A 26043-nucleotide genomic window follows, 5' to 3' on the forward strand; every position below is an offset into this window, starting at 1 on the left:
TTTCAATAAAGTGAGTCTGATGGTGTATGATTCTAGAAGTAAGGAAGTGGAGGCAGGAAGGAGGCTAGCCTGGGCTCTACAGTGAGACCTGGAGGGCTGGAGATGTAGGTTAGTGGTTAAAGACTCTGGCTTTGATCCTCACACCACCAACAAAAGAAAACAAAATCACTTCAATGTACGTCTAATTAAAGACTCTTCAAAAAAATCAAAATTGAGGAGACGTGGTGGTGGATTTGTGAGGAGTGAGGGGTGAATATGGTCAAAACACACTGTATGAAAGCCGGGCGGTGGTGGCGCACGCCTTTAATCCCAGCACTCGGGAGGCAGAGCCAGGCGGATCTCTGTGAGTTCGAGGCCAGCCTGGTCTACAAAGTGAGTTCCAGGAAAGGCGCAAAACTACACAGAGAAACCCTGTCTCGAAAAACCAAAAAAACAAAAAAAAACAAAAACAACACACTGTATGAAATTCTCAAAGAATTATATTAAAATAATTTCACAATTATATAGTTATCATACCTAAAATTTTAAATCAAATATCCAAAACCCATCAAATATCCAGTCAATATTAAAATTTTCCAGGTTATTCCATGAACATGTGTATGCGGATATTAAAGTTTGTGGTTGGCTTGTTTGAATTAGAATAGTAACAGGAAACAGGCACCATACTTTGAAGTGTCTCTTATGTATTGAAACATGTTGTTTTCCAACCCTTTTCCTGTCCTTGCAATTTTAAAAGCCAGGTGGTTTTTTTTTTTTTTAGTTTTTTTTTTTTTTTTTAGTTTTTCGAGAAAGGGTTTCTCTATGTAGACTTGGCTGTCCTGGATCTCGCTCTGGAGACCAGGCTACCCTTGAACTCACAGAGATCCACTTGCCTCTGCCTCTCAAGTACTGGGATTAAAAGTGTGAGCCACCACTGCCTGGCAGACCAAGTGATTTTTTTTCCTGTTGGGTTTCCCGAATTTTGGATTTTGCCAGTTGTATCCCAGGTCATAGTTTAGCATAACAATTTCTCAATAATTATAACAATGTAACTATCTTTTAATGTAGTATTCACTGAATATCCAAATTGAAGTTAGATGCTACGTTCCAGTTAATGTAATTGTCATTGAATATTAAAATAAACCTAGATGTTCAAAACCATCACAGGTATTTTACTGCAGAGAAGGTAGGAGTTTGGACCTGTGAAATCTTCAGAATTGTTACCAGATGGACATTTTACAATTCCAAGAACTGTCAGCAGAGGTGAGGTAGGAGTAGAAGTATAGGGCAATGGTCAGAGGGACTGAACTTTGGTGTCTTTATATTCCTTTTGCTTGCCTCTTCACCGGCCAAGAAATGTGTGCCTGCAGGATCTCATCCGACCCAGCTCTCAGCAACAAAAGGCCTGAGAGTTCTCTTCAATGGCTCTCTATCTAGATTGTTACTTTGGGGGGGGGGGGCTTTTCACAGAAGCCTTCTGCGTCTCTCATTCTCCACTGTGAGTCTGCAGTCATCAATAAGATCCTGAAGTGTAGCTCTTCACAGCTGATGGTTTCTGGCAGGGGCGTGTAAGGAAGGACTCATTCATCTTTAAGGAACTGGCCACTGGGAGTTTGACCATGCTCCAGTGGGTGTATGGGCAACACATATTGGACTTTGTATTTTTTTCTTTTTATTTCTTTTCTTCTTTTTTTTTGTGGGGGAGTTCACAAGGGTGGGGGTAGTAGGCCTGGGAAGACTGGGAAGTAAATGTGATGGGGTGTATTATATGAAACTCACAAACAATCAATAAATATATTATGTTGGAAAAAGGGGGTTAAGACAAGAGTCTGGTGGTTTTCAATGTATGCTCAAAGATGTCTAATTTTTACCTTCAAGAGATGAAACCCCCCCCACCAAAGAAAAAAAAAGGTGAAGCCCAGTAACTCTCCACTCTGGTGGGGATTGGATTTAGTGATTCATTCTCAGTGAAAAGAATCTGGGTGAGATGATGGAGCATGGCATTTGAGAAAGAGTAACAAAAGCTATTGTAATTTTTTCTTGTTCTGCCATTTGGATCAGTGATTTGAGGAGTACTCAACTCTTATATCATAAGGACACTCACTCGGCTTTATGCCAAGGACCATGTTGGTAAGAAACTAGATCTCTTTCCAAGATCCATGAGAGGAGCACCATCTTGGAATAGGATCTTCACCTTCAGTCAAATGGTCAGATAACTACAAATTGACAAGTTAGCTCCTTTGACCAAAACTGCAACCAGGGTCCTCAGAGCTTACTATTTGACTAGCTCCAATTTCAGCTTTCCACCATTGGTCACCAAAGAATTGAGTTTAAGAAAGAACCTGCTAAGTCAGGTTAGGGAACAATCTCTCAAGGACTTGAGTTGGATCCTTGGGACCCACAAGGTAGAAGAAGAGAACTGACTCCTGAAGGTTGCCCTCTGACATCCACATGGGTACGTGCATGTACACCACACACACACACACACACACACACACACACACACACACACACACACACACACCTGGGGGGGGGGAAGGCTGGGCCTGGCATGGACTTTTGAAATCTCAGATCAGAGCCCACCCCAGTGACACATTTCCTCCAACAAAACCATGCATCCTAATCCTTCTAGTCCTTTCAAACAGTTCCATTCCCTGGAACTAATCATTCAAATATATGAGCCTGTGGGGTCCATTCTTACCTAAATCCCCATAGCTCCTTCTCAGTGGATTCTGAAGTCTTAGGAACGGAGCTGAAGCCTTGTTCATCCTTTCAGTCTCAACTGCCTCTTCTGGAATTGGCATGTGGCATGTAGGAAAATAATCCGAACTACAGACATACTTCTTTAAAACAATATTTATTTGTCTGTGTGTCCTTATATGCATACCACAACATGCTTGTGAGGTCAGAGAACAACTTGAGGGAGTCCATTTTCTCCTACCTTGTGGATCCCAGGGTGTCAGGCTTTTACTGGCTGAACCATCTTACGGGCCCCAGACTTACTTTTTCCTTCCTAAATCTTTTTTTTTTCTAGAAAGGCTTTCTCTGTGTAGCTTTGGAGCCCATCCTAGAACTCACTCTGTAGACCAGGCTGGCCTTGAACTCACAGAGATCTGCCTGCCTCTGCCTCCCGAGTGCTGGGATTAAAGGTGTGTGCCACTACCGCCTGGTGCTTCCTAAATCTTGGTAGTTTTCTAACATTTAAAAAGCAATGTTTTAAAGCTTTTGGCTAAGCTGGACCTGATGACACAGTCCTGCAGTCTCAGCACTTGGGACAATGGGGCAGGGGAATTACACACTTAAGTCTGATTTGGGCTACAGAGTGAGTTCAAGTCCAGGTCCAGCTTGAACAACTTCAATAAGACCTTGTCTTAAAAAAAAAAAAGCCGAGATGTTTTCCTAGCGCGTGTGAGGCCCTACCCTTGGCATAGCTCCAAGCCCTGGTCCCTCCAAAAAGTCCAACTTTTCTATTATTTTTCAGTGAAAGAATCAGCCTCAACTATCTGCCTCCAATATTAGCAGATGTGGAAATCTCTTAAAAATGGATGTGTAGTCAGATGTGGTGGTACGTATCTGTAATCCCAGCACTCAGGAGGCTAACACAGGAGGGTCATGACTTGGAGGATGGCCTGGGCCATAGTGGGATCCTGTCATTAAAAAAAAAAAAGAATTTACAAAAATCTAAACTTGATCATATGAATGCCATTTAATTCCCCCAATAGTGTAGTGAGATGTTTTCAGCTGCAAGCAACATTATATTCAATAAATTATTATTCACACTAGAGGCTTGTTTATTTCACATGACAGAAAGGTGGGTAGTACAATAGTGCTGTGGATTGGTAAATTCAGTAAGTCACTGATGTCTTCAAGGACTCAGTTATTCTGTAGTTTGAGCTCACCATTATCAACATTCCGTGATTATTTTGTCTTATGGAACAAATTCATTGCTGAAACTCTGTATTACTCGTCAATTTCTGAGTAAGAAAGTATCTCAAAGTTTAGTACTTCAAATCAATAAATATTACCTCATACTTTCTGTGAGTCAGGAATTTAACAACAGCTAAATTTGTTTTGGTTAGGTGGCACACATCTGAAAGCTTGACTTGGGGACAGGAGAGTCCACTTCCAAGCTGGCTCTGTTAGAGCTGCGGGCAGCAGGACTCAGTTCTGTGCTGGCTGTTTACAGGTATTCTGACTCACCATCTGGGCTACCCCACAAAACTCTTCGAATGTCCCCAATACATGGCAGCTGCTGTCTTCAGAATGAGAGATCAGAGAGGGAGAGGAAGAGGAGGGGAAGGGGCAAAGGGGAAGGGAGGGAAAGAGAGATGGAGGATAGAAAGAGAGAGAGGGAGAGAGAATGAATTCCATCGTGCATTTTATGGCCTAGTGTAGAAGTCATGCACAGTTACTTCCCAACATTCTATTAATTAGCAATGAGTCAATAGTCAATACATGTACAGGTCTTGCTTTTTTTCACTGTTCTGTTGTTTTTCAGAACAGCAGACTTCCCTTGTATCTCATTGACCTAAGTTGGGTCACTGCCCATTCCCAGACCAATGTGTGACAAAGAGGCATGTGGGGGATGGGATTACCAGACTCAGGCTTAGGTCAACAGTGATTTATCCCTTGGTGCTAGGACATAAGCCTGTCTTTGCTGAGCACTGGTCACTAGCCCAATGCTCTATTAAATCGGATTTCTGCAAGCAGTGAACGTGGGGAATAGCTCCTGGGGAGGTAACTGACTGTAACGAACGGGTTCTCAGTTCTGTAGGATGAAAACTGTGTCTTTAACAGTGTTATAACACCCAAGGGATCTGCTCCGTATTAGCCTTGCCTCACATGTATAATTGTGTGAGATGTCTTTATTTTCCTGTGTTTCTGTTGTCACAGGCTTCTTCTCATCTTAGGCTGTCTGTTTCTCACTGTTATTTCAGGCCATGGATGGCTTAGTGGGTAAAAGTGCAGCCCCTCTCTCAAATTCATGGCTTCCTTTTCTTTGTGTGTGTTGTGTACCTAAATATGTAATTACAACCATCCCAGTCTGTATAAAGTTACTTGTATGTATATGATTGTATACAATTTCAGACCACTTGGTATTGAATAACCAATTGGGGGCTTTCAGCATTCCTCAGTTGCCTGTGATTCTTTGTCTCTTCCATGTCATGTGTCTTCTGTTACGCTGTTTTTTTTCTCCTCCTGTTCTCTTAAAACCTATTTTCCCCCTTTGTGGACCTGTATCTACCTTCCCCATATATTTGTTTATATAAAATCTGCGTATGAGAGAAAACACATGCTATTGTCTGAGTTATTTTGCATATTATAGAAATTTCCAGAGATGGTCTGGTCAGTTACTCCTGGGTGTCAGCTAGTCAAAGAGGTGGAAACAAGAACCAGGAGAATGAGGGAGAAGGGCTTACTTTTCTCATGTGCCCTTCAACTTCCTAAGTAGCTGTCCTGTCTCAGACAGTAGGCAAGTGCTTTACCACTGAGAAGCATCCTTAGCCCAAATTAGTGTCCGTAGAGATTTAAAGTTTTCTCCAGTGCTGGAGAATGGATCTAGGGCCTCTCGAATGCACTTTACCACTAAGCTACACTCACAAAGAAGTCTAAATCCCAGTGGCCCACGATTGAAACAATCACTTAAGCTCTGCAATCTTAGTTAAGACACTAAACCTTTGTCCATCAGTTACTTCATCTTTAATAACAGAGCGTACTTATGCGTTTTATGAGCATTATTAGTTGACATGACACATGCTGAATGTATTCACCATTACAATGAATAATGTAACCACGGCAATTACATTGTATTTTTTATTATAAAAGGGGATGGAGGACCTGATCCTTTTTTGACTTCTGAGAAGTTTCGATTACTAAGTAAGGCCTTATGTAGAATTCCATTCTGGAGGCAAGAGAACAAAAGATTCCAAAAGGAGATGGCATTTGCAAAGCTTTTGAAAAGGCCCCTGGGAATTCCACCGGGTGGGGCGGTGCTTTTCCCAAGGCAGTCCCGAGCATGCGCTGCTGAGCAGCCGCGCTGGGCACTTTGGCTGCACAAGTGGCCTCTGGCCATGCACACATTCCACGCCCACCCTGAGGCGCCAACCCACTCTCTTCTTTAGGGGCCCCTAGGTGAAATCTTCTACTCCTCCCCTCGTCAGGAAGGTTCCCCGCTGCTCGCGTCGTGCTGGACGTGACAAATGGAAGTCGCACGTCCCACCAGTTCCTTGTAGATGGACAGCGCCTCGGAGCAATGGAAGCAGACCGGCCTTCTGGGTTGCGACCAATAGCAGCTTTGCTGCTTCGTTCTCTGGGCGCAGCGGCGGGAAGGGGCGGGTCCAAGGGCGGGCTCATGGGCGGGGCTAGGGGCGGGGCGAGCGCCCTCTGGTCCCCCGCAACCCGGCGTTCTGCACGCTTCAAAAGCGCACGTCGGCCGCAGCGATCTCCTCTTCCTCAGGTCCGGGCCTCTTGATCTCACCGTGTTGCCAAAATGTCGCTTTCTAACAAGCTGACTTTGGACAAGCTGGACGTGAAGGGGAAGCGGGTCGTGATGAGGTAATCCTGTACTCATGCCCTCCGGGCTCTAGCACAGCCTCTCTGGCCCTGGCAAGCACGCTTTTCCTTGCACCCTAAGTTGCGCTTAGTTTTCAGCTAGGTCTCGGGGGTCCTGGGTTTGCAGAGCCAGGGGTGTCCTCCTCACCTCGTTGGGGCGGAGACTGTCTGAGTTTGATGCTTCCTAACTGCTTTTCTTCCAGCATAAAAAGGGACCAATAGTGTCCTTTAGGGAGTGGATCTCACTGAGAAAAGGTTCAGATTCTCAGGACTGAATCTTTTCCCCATTTCTGAAATGCAGTTTCGTCTCCTATAAGGAGATGGGACCTAATGCTTACCCTGCAAATCTCTAGGCCCCAGTTGAGGGACCTTGAAAGGTCATTTAGCTAATTTCCCTTCCCCCACGGTCTTTGGACCATCCCTGACGAATTCGAAACCGCCCACGTTTCATTGGTCCCGGTACAAAAAGATTTCTTTCCCAGAGGATGTGGTTTGAAATGCTCAGGAGTGGAGGTCTTTCCCTAAAAAACTATGGGTGGGAGGGTGAGGCCCACTGAATGAAGCTCTGTAGAGCTTATGTAACAGGCCTCAGCAGCCCTACCTTGCCATTGGACTACTGGCCTTGGGGTTTGCATCAGGATTGTGACACATACAGGGTGTGGCGGCCCGGAGTTGGAGGCCTCTAACCTCACCCTCAGAGGTGGCTAGTGAAGCAGGATGTTAGAAGTGAGCAAGGCTCCCACGCACATGGCATTCTCTTACTCCTTACTCGGCACACGTGGATCCTTGGTCATTTATCAAGTTGGCTTCTCCCTTACCTGACAGAATTCCTAGCGTGTATGGGACTTCTGCCTTTCTAACTTTCGTAATTTATAATGTGTGCCAGAGTGAAAGATGATGGTTAGATCCATAACTGATGCACTTGGCTGTTCGTGTAAACTATAGGACCCACGGATGGTAATTTTGAAGGGCCATAGGTAATCGCAGGACTGCTCTGCCGGCTTGACCTTTTTTGGAAGCGGTTGATTGATTGGTAGTGTGTGAATGACGTAATCCCGGTCCCTTTCACAATTTGGGCCAGTTCGAATGAGGGCATTTTTTAGATACTAACACGTGTGAGGGAGCAGAGGCTCTCCTACCTCAGCAGCTAGGAGTTAGAGACCTGTGCAGGCACATATTTCATCGTAGCCAATATTACTCGGCAAGTGGCCTTTTCTTGCTGTGCAGATAGCCAGAATCCAGTGTTCATGCAAAGCACACGTGTTACCTCACATGGGATAGACCTGTGTAATCCGGATGGAATAGAGATCCCAGCCACCCTAGGATTAAAGGGCAGGTTCTAGCTCTTCATGGTGCTCCGAGGAAATGAGATTGACCCTGTGAAACTGAGAAGGTAGATGTTGGCCTGCAACTAGCTTAAAAGGTTTCAGATATTTCCTTCTACCTCCACTGGCTTGAGGTAGATGGTGTGCAGCAGCTGAAAGCCACTGGGACATTGTGTTGGTCACCTTCCTGTAACTGCAGTTTGGGGCCTTATGCTCTCTTCCACAGGGAAACTGTCTTAAGGAATTAACTCTGCTTGGGAGTGAGAATGGAGGAAACCCCTTTGTACCAACTCAAGTTTCATTTAACACAGCTTAACTTTGAGCCTTGAAAAAGATTGGCTAGTCCAGTTTTTACTGTTCAAGGTTATTGAACTAGCAGTATGATGGCAGTTGATGACATGTTGAAAGTTATTGAACTCTCAAGTTTGTGGCGGAGTCGGGACTAGAATTTGGGTCTCTTTAGCTACCAATCAGATTGTCTAAACACTTGGACATTGACCCAGGGACAGGTTGAAATAGACTTTGTCGGGGGGGGGGGGGGGGGGGGGGGGGTTGCCATCGCTTCTTTTTGTATGGATACACTGTACTTATTTTTAAGGCTACACTGGCAAGGTTGCTTTGTTTCCTGATTATTAATGCATCTTGAATAGGGAGTTGCATTGTAGGCTTACATTTTAGAGGAGTCCAGGCAGCTCTGCCTGGGTGAGCTCAATACCTTTTTGTTTCAGTGCTTTTTGTGGTTGTTGGCAGTGCTTCAGAAAACGGGGCCTCTGGAGAAGGGGCTGTTTCACTCGGCTCCTTTCTGGCCTGTAGAAGGGTACCCTTGTCTTCTGACTCGTCTAGTCCCTTGGTTTGAATTGGCAAGGGAAGTTGATTGGTTGGGCTAACTTTTCCATGTGCTGGAATCAAACACTAGGTATTTTATGCTTACACTCCTTCCTACTCCTTTCAGAGCAACTTTAAAATAGCCAGAAACCCCAACAGGTTCCACGGCTCAGCGGTTTTTTCCATTCCCTCCAACTACTTGATTTTACCAGGCCATTTGAGTAAATTTCCTGCTGAGTTTTGTCATGCTGTTTCCTTTCTATCCCCTCATAGGTTACCAGTCTTCCTTTGCTAGTAAAGTACTTCTCTTTTTTCTTGTACTTCCTGTTTTTTTTTTAATTCAATTTATTTTTTTTTCCAGCCTCACCGCTTTTGTTGTGACTTGCGAAGTAACAGTCCTGGTGGAAAGAAAGAAAATGGAATCACACTAGTGTAATTTAGCAAGCAGACCATAGAGCAACAATGGGCATGGTTCCTCTGAGAGTTCTTAGGAGAACTGGGTCTGGAATCCTGAGATTTCAGAAAGACTTAGGTTTTTGTTTTTTTTTTCTTTGGTTTTGGTTTTGGTTTTTTGAGACAGGCTTTCTCTGTGTAGCCCTGGCTGTTCTGGAACTCACTCTGTGGACTATTCTGACCTCTTAATTCAGAAATCCTCCTGCCTCTGCCTCCTGAGTGCTGGGATTAAAGGTGCCGCCCAACAAGACTTGTTATTCGAACTTAATTTTTTAAAAACTTTTTTGTAATAATTACACATTTCTAGAAGACTGCAAAGATTGTACAGAAACTCAGTTTTTCCCAGTGGTTGCATAATTGTAGTGCAATGGCAGAAGTGGGGGATTCGACATGGGTGTAAGGTGTACAGTTCTAGCATTTTATCACACGTAGATTTGTATAACCACCACCTCAGTCAAGACATAGCACTGGTTGATCACCATCAAGATGTCTCATGTTACTTGGTTAGAATCATACTCTCCATTTTTAATGCCTGATGATTACTGACTGACCTGTGCTCTACTTTTAAAACTTTGTCATTTCCAAAACATGGTATATACGTATTCATACAATGTGTAACTTTTGGAGATGCACGCTTACTCAACATTCATTTAATAGTTATTAAGTTGGTACACGTACCAACAGAATATTTTGAATTGCTGGGTGCTTTTTCACGGTATGTGTGTACAAGAGTTGAATCATTCATCCATCCATTAGAGGCTATCTGGGTTGTTGCCAATTTGGGGTTTTTTACACAGGAAGCTGCTATGAATTTTTTTGGGACGGTCACATGTAAAACCCCTAGCATTGGGATTGCAAGCATTCTGCCACTGAGCGATTCCATCTTTAACCTTTTGAGGGATCCCCAGATCGCTTTCCAAAGGCGCTGCACCATTTCACATTCCTGTTGGAGTACATCAGTGATCAGTTTTTCTGCATCCTCACCAGTATTTGGTGGTAAGACTGGCAGAATGACTATACTAAGGAGGTGTTTTAGCTACCACGTGATTAAAACAGTGGGCTATAAGAAATTGCATTTTCCCCAGGAATCCCATGCCTGGAGAAGAAAAGCTTGGGCTATTTTCCTGCAGAGTTACAACCTTACAAAGATAAAGCTGGGTCAGTGGTGAGCAGCACCACACCTTGACCTTCAGATTGCTTAGATATGGGGAGCTGCTCAGATGTGTGTATCTTTGACCCTGTGTTTGAACTACAGGTTCCTGAAGATGGATTTGGAGGTCACTGGATTGCTTTGTCTTTTATGGTGGTGACATTCAATCAATGTCTTTCTGATTTTTTTGCTATTAATGTGACTGTTCTAATTGGCTTATCAGGAAGAGTGGCTGAACCTGTCTTGGGGAATAGACTGTCACTCTTGAGTTTGGTAGTCATTTTTCAATTTTAGCCATTCTGATATATGTGGTGATACCTGAATTTGTCCTTAAGGCAAAACTCGAGTATTACTGGGAAGTAGAAAAGGGTGCACATTATATATCAGAACAAGTGGAATGTGTAGGCAAGGTTCTTCCCTGCTTTGGAGTCCTCAGAAGAGAAGCCAATGGCAGGCCGAGTTGTGAGTCCAGGAGATGATAGGTGAAGGTTGAAGGTATCAAGAGGACAGCGAGAGAACTAATCCAGTTTTTCATCAGTAAGCTGATGCCATCAGAGCTTGGATGGAAGCCACAGATGTTTGGGTATTTCAGTCCAAAGGCATTCCTTCTTACTGGGTTTTGGGGGAGCAGGGAGCAGCACTATTTAGCCTATGTAGTTAACCCTTTTGTCCATTAGCCTTCCTGAGAGGCTGCAAGAGGATCATGGTAGTGGGATACTTGATCTGCTTGGTCTGAACTTTAAGGCTGGCAAGGGCCTGCTCAGGATATTTAAAGAGGATGCCTTAGGCACCAGAAACCAACTAGAGTAGTGCCTTTTAATTTTAAAGGCTTTCTTAAATCCAAATCAAGAACTATGTCCCTCAAGGTCCTTGGTGAGGTAGATTAGTGATCACGGAATAGAGGAAATCAGTAATCTGCAGGACTTGTGGTCACTGCTCAGACAGAGAAAAAAGACATTGGAAAAAGATGGAGTTTCACAATCAAGGACAGTAGCAATCCTGCCTTATCATATATAGTCCCTTAGTGACTGGTACTAGGTGTTTTTTTTTTGTTGTTGTTGTTGTTGCTTTTTTTGTTTGTTTGGTTTTTTTTGTAATGTCTTTAATATAGTTGATCTTTCAAATAAAATACAGTTTGGGGAATTGTTAACATATAATAACAGCTAACATTTGCATGATACTATGTACCACTTCTAAGCCTTTTATCATTCACTAACTTGTTTCTCTTAACTATGAACTAGATACTATAATTCTCAGATTTTAAAAAAAAATTTATTTATTATGTATACAGTGTTCTGTCTGCATGTATGCCTGCATGCCAGAAGAGGGCATCAGATCCCATTATAGATGGTTGTGAGCCACCATGTAGTTGCTGGGAATTGAACTCAGGACCTCTGGAAGAGCAGTCAGTGCTCTTAACACTGAGCCGTCTCTCCAGCCCTCATTTCTCAAGATTTAAGAAAAATTAAAAAGCTGGGTGGTGGTGGTGGTGGTGGCAGTGGTGCACCCAGGACAGCCAGGGCTGTTACACAGAGAAACTGTCTTGAACACCGCCTCCCCTCTTAAAAAAAAAAAAATTAGTTAAAATGGTTTTGGGGTGGATGTATTGGTATATTAATCTAATATTTAATCTCAGCATTTATTCAGGAGATGAAAGGAAGCTAGACCACATAGTGTCTCAAGTCATGGCAGACAAAACTTAGACATTAGCCGTGTGTGTGTGTGGGGGGGGGGGGGCGGGGGTAGGGGGCAGGGCGTGGCAGTGCACACCTTTAATCTCAGCACTCAGGAAGCAGAGCCAGGTGGATCTCTGAGTTCGAGGCCAGCTTGGTCTACAGATTGAGATCCAGGACAGGCACCAAAACTACACAGAGAAACCCTGTGTCAAAAAGACCAAAAAAAAAAAAAAAAAACAATAACAACAACAAAACCACTTAGACATTAAAATCAGCCACCATGCAGACAGTAGTTCAAAAGAATTGGTTCCTAATGATAAAATGGGGCTGGGGAGGTATGTGAGCAGTGGAACATTTGTCTGTCCTGGCCAGGGCCCTGGGTTCAATCTTTAGCAGTAATCTGTTAGGTCAAAAGGGAAAGCTTTAATATATTATTAGCTTTCATTTTGGTCAATGGGCTGAGGCACATTTTACCCCTTTTTCCCTCAAGTTCTTTGAAAGTGACTGTTCTTTATGTTAAGGGCATTGTGTAAACTGGATACTCAAGCCTAGGTTTTTTTTCCTACTCTTAATGTGCCAGAATTTCTCCATGAAATTCTCTTGATGTGTTTTATTTTTCCATTTCTTTTCTTTGGGGGGATGTTGTTTTTACAAGGAGCCAGAATCAGTATCAAAATAATTTTTGTCACTCCAGCAGACTGCTACAGATATCATGAGGCTAAGTAGAAAATACCGGGCTAAAATAGAGGAATACATTTAGGTGTAATTGCCTTTAGCTTCCCAGGTCTCCTGGACAAGTTCTTCTAGTTGGAAATTCCTTTAAAAATTATTAGCTACATAGCTAAAAAGATACAAATCATGTACTCAAATGACTATGAAATGAGCAGGAGCACATATGTGTGAGGAATGTGAAGCCATACCGCAGACTCGTCATCTGGCCTGTCCCAGTCACTGCGGTCACTCTTGCCAGTGACCAAGTACTGTCTTCATTTAAGGTTTTTAAAATGACATTTATTCTGTGTGTGTGTGTGTGTGTGTGTGTGTGTGTGTGTGTGTGTGTGTGTGTATGTGTGTATGTGTGCATGTGTGCATGTGTGCATGTGTGTACATATGTACATACACATGCCAAGGCACAGGTGTGGAGTTCAGAGGACAACTTGCAAGAGTAGTTCTTCCTTCTTCCGCCCATGGGGCTTGGGGATCAAACTCAGGCAGTCAGGCTTGGCACCACGTGCCTGTACCGCCTGAGCCATCTTGCCAGCCCTCTCTCTTTTAACGCCTCTTATTATTTTAAAGGTGAGATTTGAGCTTTTAACGGTTCAAACTTGTGAGGGACTAAGAAGTTGATGACGCCTGTGCAACTGAAGCCTTTTTCTTTCCTAGGGTGGACTTCAATGTTCCTATGAAGAACAACCAGATCACAAATAACCAAAGGTAAGATCACTACCAAACCCAGCCTGGCTTTAAGTGTGTGAGTATATGGGGTGCAAATTTCTTTCTCCATACTGTGGAAGTACATCAACCGAAGCCACATGACTTTGGGTCTTTACTAACCTGCTTTCTTGTCAGTGTGGGAATTGAATTATTCTAAATTCATGAAAAATATTGGAAAAAAATCACCCTCTTCCAGGTGTGGTGGCGCACTCCTTTAATCCCAGCACTTGGGGAGACAGAGGCAGGCAGATCTCTGAGATTGAAGCCAGCCTGGTCTACAGAGGGAGTTCTGGGACAGCCAGGTCTATAAAGAGACCTTGTCTGAAAAAAACAAACCAACCAAACAGAAATTCTAGTTTGACATGGGGGTGCATGCCTATAATCTTAGTGCTTGCAAGGCTGGATTTAGGGGGGTATAAGTTAAATTGAAAGCCGTGTGAGCTACGAAGCTAGTTTCCTGCCATTCTAGGCGGTCCAAAAACTTGTCTCAACAAAACAAGTGAGGGAGTGGACATGATCAACATACATTGTATGAAATTCTTGAAGAATTAATAGAAGTATTTTAAAACAACCAAACAGAAAACTCCAGACCACCCCCGTTTAAAAAAATCCCCCACTACCAGCAAAAACATCCTGAGAAAGTCCTCCTTGTTTTAAGAAAAATTTTAAGGAATTTGGAGATACTTTTTTTTTAAATCAAAGTTAAAGATTAGTTGACTTTTCTTACAAAATGAAGTATGCAAGAGAATGAGTTTTAGTTTCAGTAATTTTTAAGCTTACATATAGATTTACCAGAGTTTGTTACAAGGAGCCCAGATAAGGTATTTTTTTAAGGGAGGGGGATAGTTTGCTTCTGCCTTTGCCTCTAAGAAGATAGAAAAGACTTCAGAAGTACTAGTGTCTTGGGTACTAGCTTCAGAAGCAGAATTTCTTCATAAAGATTTATTTTTATATGAGAGAGAGAGAGGTTGAGAGATTATGTGCATGTGTGCATATGTGTGCACAAGGGCATTGGTGCACTGTGAAGCTGCCTGTGGAGGCCAGAAGAGGGTATTAGATACATTGAAGGTAAAGTTGCAGGTGGTTGGAAGCCAGTTGATGTGGCTACTGGGAACTGAACACAGGTTCTCTAGAATAGCAAGCCTTAACCACTAGTGATCTCCCTCTAGTGCCCTGCAGAAGCAGATTTCGTTTTCAAAAGCAGAATTTTTAAGTCATAGTACTGTTGTTGCTTTTGAGAAAATTATATAAGAAAGATTTTATTTCAAAACATTTTTCTGTGACAGGGTCTCAGCTTGAGCTTGGGGTCCTTCTGCCTCAGCCTTCCAGGTGTTGGTTCCAGGCATATGCCATAATGCCTGGCTCTTTGGGCACCAGATCTCATTACAGATGGTTGTGAGCCACGATGTGGTTGCTGGGAATTGAACTCAGGACCTCTGGAAGAGCAGCCAGTGCTCTACCTGCTGAGCCATCTCTCCAGCCCCAAATTAATTTTTTTTTTTTTTTGGTTTTTCGAGACAGGGTTTCTCTGTGTAGCTTTGCGCCTTTCCTGGATCTCGCTCTGTAGACCAGGCTGGCCTCGAACTCACAGAGATCCGCCTGCCTCTGCCTCTGCCTCCTAAGTGCTGGGATTAAAGGCAGGCGCCACCACCGCCTGGCCCAAATTAAATTTTTTTAAAGATTTATTTATTTTATGTGTATGAAGAGTTTATTTTTGTGACTGAATGATACCTCATTCCCCCCCCCCCATTCATCAGCTAATGGCGATGAGGTGAAGTCTTCATTTTAGCCATTGTGAACAATGCTACTATAAACTTGTGTACAGATGTCTTTTTTTGTATGCTAATTTCATTTCCTTTGGGTCCATGCCAAGTGGCTCTGGTCACAAAGGTATCCTGTACCTAGCAACTACTAACTTCAGACTTTTAGAAGGGAGCAGGTGTTAGTCATCATTACCTGGCTTCTAGAGAGTACAGAAACAGCGACCAGCTGTTGTCAGAGAACTGAGGGACACTTGAAAAGCCAGGGTTGGTTGTTTGTAGACATGGCCTCATTTGCTGTGTTACTGAGGCTGATCTTGAACTTCTGATCCTCTTTCTTCTCCCTCCCGAGTGTTGGGATCACAGGTGTGCCCCACCATGTCCTGCAGCTGATTCTTGGAGAGCTTTGTGCTTGCCAGGGAAGTACTTCACCTAGTGAGACACCTCGCCAAGCCCTGAAAGCTGAGGGCTAACCTCCCAGGCAGGTCCTGCTGGAGGCTGCAGGCTTTGCTAGGTTCTTTTCTGCATGTGGAACAGGTCCGTGATGAGACTGTAGTTCCAGGTGGCAGGTCTGTATCATGTCTATCTTAGGAACACAAATATGAGGTCTGCAACTGTCAGACTTGAGGAAACTTGGAGAAGAAACAGCGTCTTAGATTTTACGAAGTCACTGGTTAAAATAGTTTCCTCTAATGCCTAGGAAGAACACTGTTCTATCTTCTGCCTTCTTTTGGTTATAGGATCAAGGCTGCTGTCCCAAGCATCAAATTCTGCTTGGACAATGGAGCCAAGTCGGTTGTCCTTATGAGCCACCTGGGCCGGCCTGATGGTGTTCCCATGCCTGACAAGTACTCCTTAGAACCAGTTGCTGCAGAACTCAAATCTCTGCTGGGCAAGTAAGTACAGGGCTCTGGTGCTGGTGAGCTCGGGGAGGTGAGGTGGTCTGGTTCTCAGCAGTCGGGCATGCTGTCACTGGTTCTCAGCTTTCAGGCTGCTCTAATCTTCATTTCTTGTTCCTCCCTCCCCCAGGGATGTTCTGTTCTTGAAGGATTGTGTGGGCCCAGAAGTAGAGAATGCCTGTGCCAACCCAGCAGCTGGCACTGTCATCCTGCTGGAGAACCTCCGCTTTCATGTAGAGGAAGAAGGGAAGGGAAAAGATGCTTCTGGGAACAAGGTAGGACCTGTGATTTTGATATTTTTGGGCCTTTGGGCCTGAATTTGTATGAGGCCATGTTTAAAGAATAGTGGAAACTCATCTTGATTTGCCCAAACACCTTTTAAAATTGAGGTATAACATACATGTAAAACTGTACAAATGCGGGCCATGGATGCAGCTCATGGTAGTGTACAATGCCCTGGGTACAATCCTCAGCACTGCAGAACAAAAGCAGTTGTTTAAATGTACATGATGAATTACCAATTAGCACAGAGTACACACATTATATAATCACTACCCAGTGAAGGAATGGAATGTGACCAGCGCTGCAGAAGCTCTCTTCCTGTTCACTTTTTGAAATACCTTTGAAAAATACATGAATTAGGCAAGTGGATCTCTGAGTTCAAGGACAGCCTGTTATACAGAGAAACCCTGTCTCAAAAAAAAATGAAAAAAAAATACATGAATGCTTTTAGGTAATCAGAGTATTTGGTGAGGGTAATGGTCATGGTGAGATTCCTTAAGGTATTGGACTTAAAACTTTCCTTTCTTGGGTAGGGTAGGAGTGGTTGGAGACAAGGTCATGTACTGTGGAGCTCAGGCTGGTCTTGAACTTGAGGTAGCCTAGAATGACCTCGAGCTCCTGATTGCTCCACCTTCCAAGTGCTCGGCCTCCCAACTGACTCAGGGCATTTGAGTCTCTGTAAGATAAATAGGTCCAGGTGTCATCTTCATTTCCTAAGGAAACAAATCTCAGAAAGAAGCCTGGGTTTCAGAAAGGCAGCCATTTTGCTGGAGTTAGTAGTGGTGCTATTGCTGGGCTTTATATTCTACAAAGAGCCACGTAGCAAATGGTGGAGGCTATGTGGCTCATGTAGTCAATTGCAATTGTATACAGTCTGTTGGATCTATTCACATGCCATTGTCATATAAAAGCTGTAGATAATCCACAAGATTGGTCACTAGACTTGACAAAGAATTCAGTCACTAAATGTTAAAACCGCCTCTGAGTATGACTTTGGATTTGCCCTTTGGTTAGCCAAGGGCAGTTCCTAGTACCTTCCACTCTTTGGGGCTTTAGAGATGAAAGAACAAGATGCTCTGAGGGTATATGTCAGTCCCCTTTTGACTTCTGACATTTCTTAAGGTCAGCTGGAGTGCCCGCTTTCAAGCAGTTTCTTTTCTTAGCAACACAGGCCCTGAGCTGGCCCTGCCCTGCTTTGGCGTGGTCTTGCTACAGTACTCCTCAATGCTGACCTAAAATCTGGTGCCCTTTTAAACTGAAACTCAAGATGCCCAGACTCGAGTGCTTAGAAGTGGCAGGAGGCAACTGGAAAGGTGACTCGGGAGGTTTTATTCAGGAATCAGTGAAGGGACTGCTACTCTCTGACTTCACTTTTAGTGAAGTCACTTGCTCTTCACTCAGAATGTCTGAAATTGCAGGCATCCAATCACAAGTTCACACTGGACACAAACAAAATGAAGACAATTCAGTTGAGTTTTGCAGGCGAGTGTGAGCTCCCGTATGGGTTCTGGAGGAGCAGCAAGTGCTCTTAACCACTGGGCCATCTTTCCAGCCCCCTAATTGAATGTTCAGTGTGTTCAAATGGGTATTTTTAGAATTAACATTGCCTTCCTTATACTCATTGGCAAGTCAAAAATGAGGTATGTCCTGATAATTTCTATGGCATCTTTTCATGAAACACTTTGAATTTAGCTTACATTCTTTTTGTTTGGTTTTGAATTTTATCACATGTATTTTGCGTATGTGTGTGTACACATACGTACATGCATGTATGATTTCCACGGGGAGGTAATGGAGACAAGAAGTGACCAAAGGACCTGAAATATTTAGGAGAAAGAACAGACCCTGTTGCTAATTCTACTAATCCTAGTAGGTTGTTGTCCCAGAGTCCTCAAGATGTTCGAGAGGATTCTTGGTGGGCTGAAATGCTTTTGAAGTTGTTTTTGGAGTCATCAATATTTCCCATGTTAGATTTTCCTCTTTAAATTTTTCTCTGCAGATTAAAGCCGAGCCAGCCAAAATTGATGCTTTCCGAGCCTCACTGTCCAAACTTGGGGATGTCTATGTCAATGATGCTTTTGGGACTGCACACCGAGCCCACAGGTACCGAGAGCCTTGTCAGTACTAGGCAGAGTACAGTGATCTTGAGCAGCCCCTCCACAGGTCGCCTCCCCGCGCTTCTCCCAGGCCACTCTCCCACTTCCCCTCTCCCCAAGATCCGCTCCTGTTTCCCTTCTCAAAAAAGCAAGTCTCCCAGGGATAGCAACTGGACATGGCAGAACAAGTTACATCCCCTCCTCAAGGCTGGACGAGCAACCCAGGAGGAGGAAAAGGGTCCCAAGAGCAGGCAAAAATGGGAAGATTTTATTCTTTTTGTAAAGCAATTAGAATTTTAGATTACAGAATGGTACTGGCCTGCCATTCATTTATTTCTATTCATTAAAGTACTTCTGGGTATAGTGGCATACATCTTGAGTTCCATAAGAACACCCAGCTACACAACCATAACCATATACATTAGTATATGCAGAGGACCTAGCTCAGACCCTGACCTAACTGGGTATTTTAAATTCCACCTCAGTCCATTGCTTGTTTTACCCTTGGTCATAAACTTAGTCAGAAATGTATCTAAGATGTAAATGGCCTTATTGCAGTTTAGGGATAAAATCATGGTTTCCCAACCAATGAAAACATTTTAGTGATAAGGAGCTGGCTTCTGGGTCTGGGAAAAAAATAGTAGAATTTGACTGGATTTTGAATAAATTTGGTTTCTTTTTTTTTTTTCCTTTTAGCTCCATGGTGGGTGTGAATCTGCCACAGAAGGCTGGTGGATTTTTGATGAAGAAGGAACTGAACTACTTTGCCAAAGCTTTGGAGAGTCCTGAACGACCCTTCCTGGCTATCTTGGGAGGGTATGAAGAACACCTCGGGACCATGTTAAATAGTGTTAGCCTGGTAGTCATCCATAGCATGGGTAGTTTATGGTCAGATAGCATAATCACAGTGGGTAACTGAGGAGAATTTAATAAAGAGTCTGTTGACAGGTGAGGGTGGGGTTTAGGGAAGGCCCTGCCATCATCTGGGTTTATTAATAGCCATCAGCATCTGAAGACACAGAGGATTCCAGAGAGGTAGTCTGTGTAAAAAGACAGTCTGATTAGAATCCTCTGGTCTTTAGTCAGGGGATATAGGGCTGGTCAACTGGTAGAAGGAGCCAGGAAAAGATACTTGTGCCTTTTCTTCAGTTTCTGCCTGGACACCCCCTGCATGCATCACTGATTGGCCAACTTACCTGGAAAGCAGAAGGCATGTGAGCCTCTCAATGTGGTCTATGTAGGTCAGATTGGTGGGACAGAAGAATGTAGAGAAGGGCAGAAAATGGTTCCACAGGGGAAAATGGAGAAGGATCCCTCGAAGGTGCTCATCTCAATCTCAGGTTCTTTTCCCCCTTAAGATAAGGTCTCACATACCCCAGGCTAGCCTTGAAATTGCTTTGTAGTCCAGGGTGATCTTGCCCTGACCCTCATGCTTCAACTTCCTGAGCTCTAGGATTACATGCTTGGGCCATACACCTGGCAAGGTCCTTCTTAAAACAGTTGCAAAGCTGGTAGATTACAGCCTGGTAGGGAATAACTGAAAACTTCCCTCTGTGTGCTTAAAGGATCATTTAGATGTAACTCTCCAGATCATGTACCTGTTTTATGTTTCTTCTTATGGGGAAAGGCAGTATGTGGGTAATCATAATAGTGTAGCCAAGAAGAACTTTCAGAAGTGAAGGTTGAGTGGCTGGCTACATTGCACATAAAGTAGGAAGAAGGAACTTGGACTGCTTGGATGAGAAAGATGCCTTTCAGTTGGCATAGCTGTTTAGGCATCAGCCTCTTTCTGGTTAGAGGACCATGACCCATCTGTGGGATGTTTTTTTTCCCCTTCCACATGCCTAAGCACACTCAGCATTTCCTGATGAAAACTGACTCTGGAACTGGGTGTCAATTTCACCTAGCATAGTTGCTCTCTAGGCTTCCTGAGCCCTGTTTCAGAGTCCTAAAAATAACCCAGATGGGTGTAGGTTTTTGTGTTGTCTTGCAAAAATGTTAGTTCCTGGAAACATTGAACCTTTTGTTTACTGATTTAAAAGCGTCAGACTCTTGTCTCTGGCTTCTCCTCAAATTAGCATTTGAGCTGTCTGGCTTTGGTTCTTAGGTTTTCTGAAGATCTGGACTATGGGAGTGAAATTCATCTACTGGTGTGTTCAGGTTTTAGAGTAAGATTGAAATGTAGCCGTCTGCCTTTAACCACAGGGCATATGATGTAAGATCTCGGAACACTTGAAGCCAAGGATAGCCTGAATCCTCAAGATAGACAATGGTGTTTCTGGATGTACAGGCTGTAGGCAGAGAGACAGACAGACAGATGCTGGGCCTGGTGTGGGTTTTGGATGCCGTAAATCCACTCTTAATGATTTACACACCTCCTCTAACAAGGCCACACCGCCTCATGCTTTCCAGATGTTCACCTGGGGACTATGCATGCAAATAGGAGTCTCTGGAGACCATTTCCATTCACACCATCACAGTTACTAATCTGGCAATCTGGGTTTTGTGAATTTTGCATGGGGGTGTGGCTGTTTAGATAAGGGAGGTTTTGTTTTTCTGGGTTTTTTGGTGCTCAGGATCAAACCCAGGATTTTATACATGAAAGACATGTTCTCATACTTAGCTATACCCTTAACCTGAGAATATCCTTTTTAAGCCCTTCTTGTTCTGGAGCTGCCTTCAGAGGATTTCTTCAAAGCATGGAGTGATGGAGAAACATGGCCAAGTTAGGCAGTACTTTCGCCACTGTGGGGCATTTCCTTTTCTCCTGCTGTGTCTCTGAGTTAGCACCACATTCACCAATTGTGTGCTTTGTGGTGATGATTCTTGCTTTCTCTTCTAGAGCGAAAGTTGCAGACAAGATCCAGCTGATCAATAATATGCTGGACAAAGTCAATGAGATGATCATTGGTGGCGGGATGGCTTTTACCTTCCTGAAGGTGCTCAACAACATGGAGGTAGGAAACCCATGCAAGTGGCTGTGAAATGGCTTCTGTAGTGATAGCAGTTTATGTGAGTCCTAAAAACATTGCCATTGCATCTGTATTACTTCAGAGTATGTTATGCTCCCGTCCGTGTTGAGTCAGTCATGTTCTTAGTTTAGAGGCTGATCTTCATCTCCTCGGCTCTCTTGTGTAGATTGGAACTTCTCTGTATGATGAGGAAGGAGCCAAGATTGTCAAAGATCTCATGTCCAAAGCTGAGAAGAATGGTGTGAAGATTACCTTGCCTGTTGACTTTGTCACTGCTGACAAATTTGATGAGAATGCCAAGACTGGCCAAGCTACTGTGGCCTCTGGTATACCTGCTGGCTGGATGGTGAGTCAGTTGCTTGGTTGGTATGTAAGTGGTTAGAAAATTCATTCATCTAGCAGATTTTTTTTTGTGCCATTGGAGATCCAGCTGAGTGTTTCACAGATGTTAATAAGTGCTCTGCTACTGAGCTGTTCCCTTTCCTCTCCAACAAAAGTTTTACATTAATTTCCATGGGACTCAAAAGGACGGGAAATGTTGCAATGGGTACTTGGAGGGCAAATTGCATGGAGTAATTACTGCTGTTTTATCAATGATAGTGCAAACCCACTTTTTGAATATTCTTCAGTGTTTGTTTAGCACTATGTGCTGGAGATAGTACTATGCTCTTTCATGGTCGGAACTGTTCTGGACCACATGGCTAAATACAAGCCATTCTAAGTAAACTTTCAGATCAGCAAGGTGGCTCAGTAGGTCAAAGTGCTTGCTACACAAACCCGAGGGACCTGAGATATATTTCTGGACCCTAAACGGATGCGCCATTACACCTGGCCTTCACATTAGTTTGATAACTGTGTAAAGTCATATCTTTATATGTTTGTATGCTTGTTTGCTTACTATTTTTCATTTGTTAGACATTTTTCTGTTTCATTGTTTCCCAAAGTATGGTCCCACAAGCATCATTTTTGGAAGTTGTTTTAAAAAGGCAAATTTGGGATTTGAAGAGATGGCTTAGCATTTATGGGGAGAGTTAGGTTTCTAGTACCCACATTGGGTGGTTCACAACCACCTATAATTCCAATGCCAGGGGATCCAATGCCCTTTCTGGTCTCTGGCCCCCATATACATGTGGCATATACACATACATGAGCATAAATAAATCATACAGACTGGGCATTGTGGCACTCACCTTTAATCCCTGTATGAGTTTGAGGTTGGCCTGGTCTACATAGCAAATTCCTGGCCAGTCGAGGGTAAATAGTGAGATCCTGTCTCAAAAAACAAACAAAAAAGAAGCAATTCTTGAGCCCTATTTTAGACTTAATGAATCAGAAACCCTAGGAGTGAGATTCAACCCACTGTTTTTGACCAAGGCTTCCTGGAGATTATGATACATGGAAGGTTTGAACACAACTGATCTAGTTCAGTGTGTCTCAGTCTCTATTGACATCTCAAATAGTTCTAGCTGTGGCAAGGCTGTTATATTGTGGCATATGTAAAGTATCACTATCTGCAAGGTGTCAGTTGTGTTCACCCCAAGTGGCAACAACCGAAAACTTCTGCAGACATTGGCACATACTGGTCTGATAGGCAGAATCGATCTGGGTGAGAACCACTGATCTAGATCTTGGCTGCTATTAGGCAACATGAGGTTTTGCTTTATTTGATCCGTAAAGTAAAATGTTTTTGTCAAACAAGCATACACACAGGCTAGAGGATGCCTGCATTTTGATTCTACTAGAAACTCTTGATGTTCATTCAGCCTTACATTATGGTCTTGGTAGAGGTGATATTTGGTGTTAGTAAGTTTTCTTTTCTTTTTTTTATGGTTTTTTGAGACAGAGTTTCTGTGTGTAGCTTTGGGGCCTATCCTGGAACGCATTCTGTAGACTAGGACCAGCTCAATGGCTGAGTAGGTAAAATCACTTGCCGCCAAGTTTAACAACCTGAGTTCAATCCCCAGGACCCACTTTATGGAAAGGGAAAACCTACTTTTCCAAAATTGTCCTCCAAAACACACACACACACACACACACACACACACACACACACACACACACACACAAATGAATAAAACTTAAAACAGATTTTAACATTTTTTGTTTGTTTTTCAAGACAGAGTGTTGTTGATTATTTGTTGGTTTGTTTTTACTCTTTTGGCTCTTTAGGGGCCTGCCACCCAGCTCCTAAATAAATCACACGGAGACTTATTCTCACTTATAAATTCCTGGCATTAGCTTGGCTTATTTCTAGCCAGCTTCTCTTAATTTAAATTATCCTGTCTACCTTTTGCCTCTGGGCTTTTATCTTTGTCTATTTCTGTATATCTTTTCTTTACTTCTTATTCTGTGTCTGGCTGTGTGGCTAGGTGGCTGGCCCTTTCTTTTTTTGCTCCTTAATCATTTTTCTCTCTTTTTCTCTTTCTATTTATTCTCTCTGCCTGCCAGTCCTGCCTATCCTTTTTCCTGCCTAGCTGTTGGCCATTCAGCTCTTTATTAGACCATCAGGTGTTTTAGACAGACAAAGTAACACAGCTTAACAGAGTTAAACAAATGCAACATAAAAGAATGCAACACATTGCTGTGGGATGGTCTGTATGTCAAGTTGTTGCTGATTGGTCAATAAACAAATCACTGATTGGCCGGCCAGTGGCCAGGCAGGAAGTATAGGTGGGACAAGGAGGAGAATAAAGCTGGAAAAGTGAGAGACACTGCCAGCCGCCATGATGACAAGCCGCATGTGAAGATGCCGGTAAGCCACGAGCCACGTGGCAAGGTATAGATTTATAGAAATGGATTAATTTAAGCTGTAAGAACAGTTAGCAAGAAGCCTGTCACGACCATACAGTTTGTAACCAATATAAGTCTCTGTGTTTACTTGGTCGGGTCTGAGCGGCTGTGGGACTGGCAGGTGAGAGAGATTTGTCCTGACTGTGGGCCAGGCAGGACAACTCTAGCTGCAACACATCTTTGCATCATTAAAACAAATGTTCTACAGAATAAACAAATGTTAAAATAATATTCTATACCAGGTGGTGGTGATGCACGCCTTTAATCCTAGCACTTGGGAGGCAGAGCCAGGAGGATCTCTCTGAGTTTGAGGCCAGCCTGGTCTACAGAGCGAGATCCAGGAAAGGCACCAAAACTACACAGAGAAACCCTGTCTGGAAAAAAAAAATCTACAATAACCGAGATTCTCTGGGTAGCCTTGGCTGTCCTGGATCTCACTCTGTAGACCAGGCTGGCCTATAACTCACAGAGATCCGCCTGCCTCTGCCTCCTGAGTGCTGGGATTAAGGGCGTGTGCCACCACGCCCGTTGTGCAAGTGAGTTGTCTTAACCTTTCCTCCTTGATTCTACCCTCCAGGGCTTGGACTGTGGTACTGAGAGCAGCAAGAAATATGCTGAGGCTGTGGCTCGAGCTAAGCAGATTGTTTGGAATGGGCCTGTTGGGGTATTTGAATGGGAAGCTTTTGCCAGGGGAACCAAGTCCCTGATGGATGAGGTGGTAAAAGCCACGTCTAGGGGTTGCATCACTATCATAGGTAAGGGGTCCTCTACTAAACTCACACTAACGCAACGTGGCTGAACTGTCTGTATTCAGGGAAAGGCAGAGGGGCCATGTGGTTAATATTTTCTGGGTCTCGTTATGGGTAAATCTCTAGCTGATAGTTCATAGAGGTATCGATCATAGGGGATCCTCTTGAGATGGAGTGGGGAGTTTATTAGCTACGTTTTGGGTTGGGAACCACACTGTTTTACAGTTTGGGTGCCAAAACATTTTTCTCCGGTCTTCATTCAACAGGTGGTGGAGACACTGCCACTTGCTGTGCCAAATGGAATACAGAGGATAAAGTCAGCCACGTGAGCACTGGGGGTGGTGCCAGTCTCGAGCTCCTGGAAGGTGAGGTTATTTTGTGTTTATTTGAAGGCAGGGTGGGGACCAGTGGAGAGCTCCAGCAGCTGTCACTAGCAGTCATATTAGCTAGGTAGCACACACAAAGCACCTGCATCCACTTGGCGGGAGGGGTAGGTAGGAACACGTTTGAATTGACCTGGGACCCAGAATGCTGGGGTTTTTGAACTCCTGCCCTATAACCTAACAGAGCTGGCATATTATCAGGAAGACAAAAGTGCAGATGTAACTTAGTGGGTCTTACAGTAATGCTGTCTGTGTGTGTGCTCTCTCAAAAACAGGTAAAGTCCTTCCTGGGGTGGATGCTCTCAGCAATGTTTAGTATTTTCCTGCCTTTTGGTTCCTGTGCACAGCCCCTAAGTCAACTTAGTGTGTTTTCCGCATCTCCATTTGGTGTTAGCGCAAGATTCAGCTAGTGGCCGAGATGCAGCACCAGGAACCCTTAAACAGGTGCACAGCATCTCAGCTCGTCTTTACTGCATCGGGATTTGTCTACATTCTTCAAGATCCCATTTAAGTTCCTTAGCGACTAAACCATTGTGCATTCTAGAGTACATCTATTTATATTCTGCCTGTAAAAGAAAGTGAGCTATAAAAGCTTAGTTCTCTTTGAGTAGCCTCTGGTTAGCTTTGTCACCATTCATGACTCGGCATGGAAATGAGATGAAATTCCAGCTGTAGGTTTGGAGAAGTTGATGATTATTAATAAAGATGTCCACCGAAA

At 43.7% G+C, this 26043-nt stretch overlaps 1 protein-coding gene across 1 annotated transcript; it reads left to right on the forward strand.

The window, feature by feature from the left end:
• Window positions 1-6356: 6356 nt before the first annotated feature.
• Window positions 6357-26043, forward strand: Pgk1 (phosphoglycerate kinase 1). The gene is made up of 11 exons (XM_052734687.1): window positions 6357-6534; window positions 13344-13394; window positions 15895-16050; window positions 16184-16328; window positions 18335-18438; window positions 19128-19247; window positions 21274-21388; window positions 21570-21749; window positions 24771-24948; window positions 25209-25307; window positions 25601-26043. The coding sequence occupies exons 1-11, from the start codon at window positions 6470-6472 to the stop codon at window positions 25639-25641; spliced, it is 1254 nt and encodes a 417-aa protein (XP_052590647.1). The 5' UTR covers window positions 6357-6469; the 3' UTR covers window positions 25642-26043.

Source organism: Peromyscus californicus, unplaced genomic scaffold, assembly GCF_007827085.1.
Source record: "Peromyscus californicus insignis strain IS unplaced genomic scaffold, ASM782708v3 Scaffold_10__1_contigs__length_136768540, whole genome shotgun sequence".
NCBI lineage: Eukaryota > Metazoa > Chordata > Mammalia > Rodentia > Cricetidae > Peromyscus > Peromyscus californicus.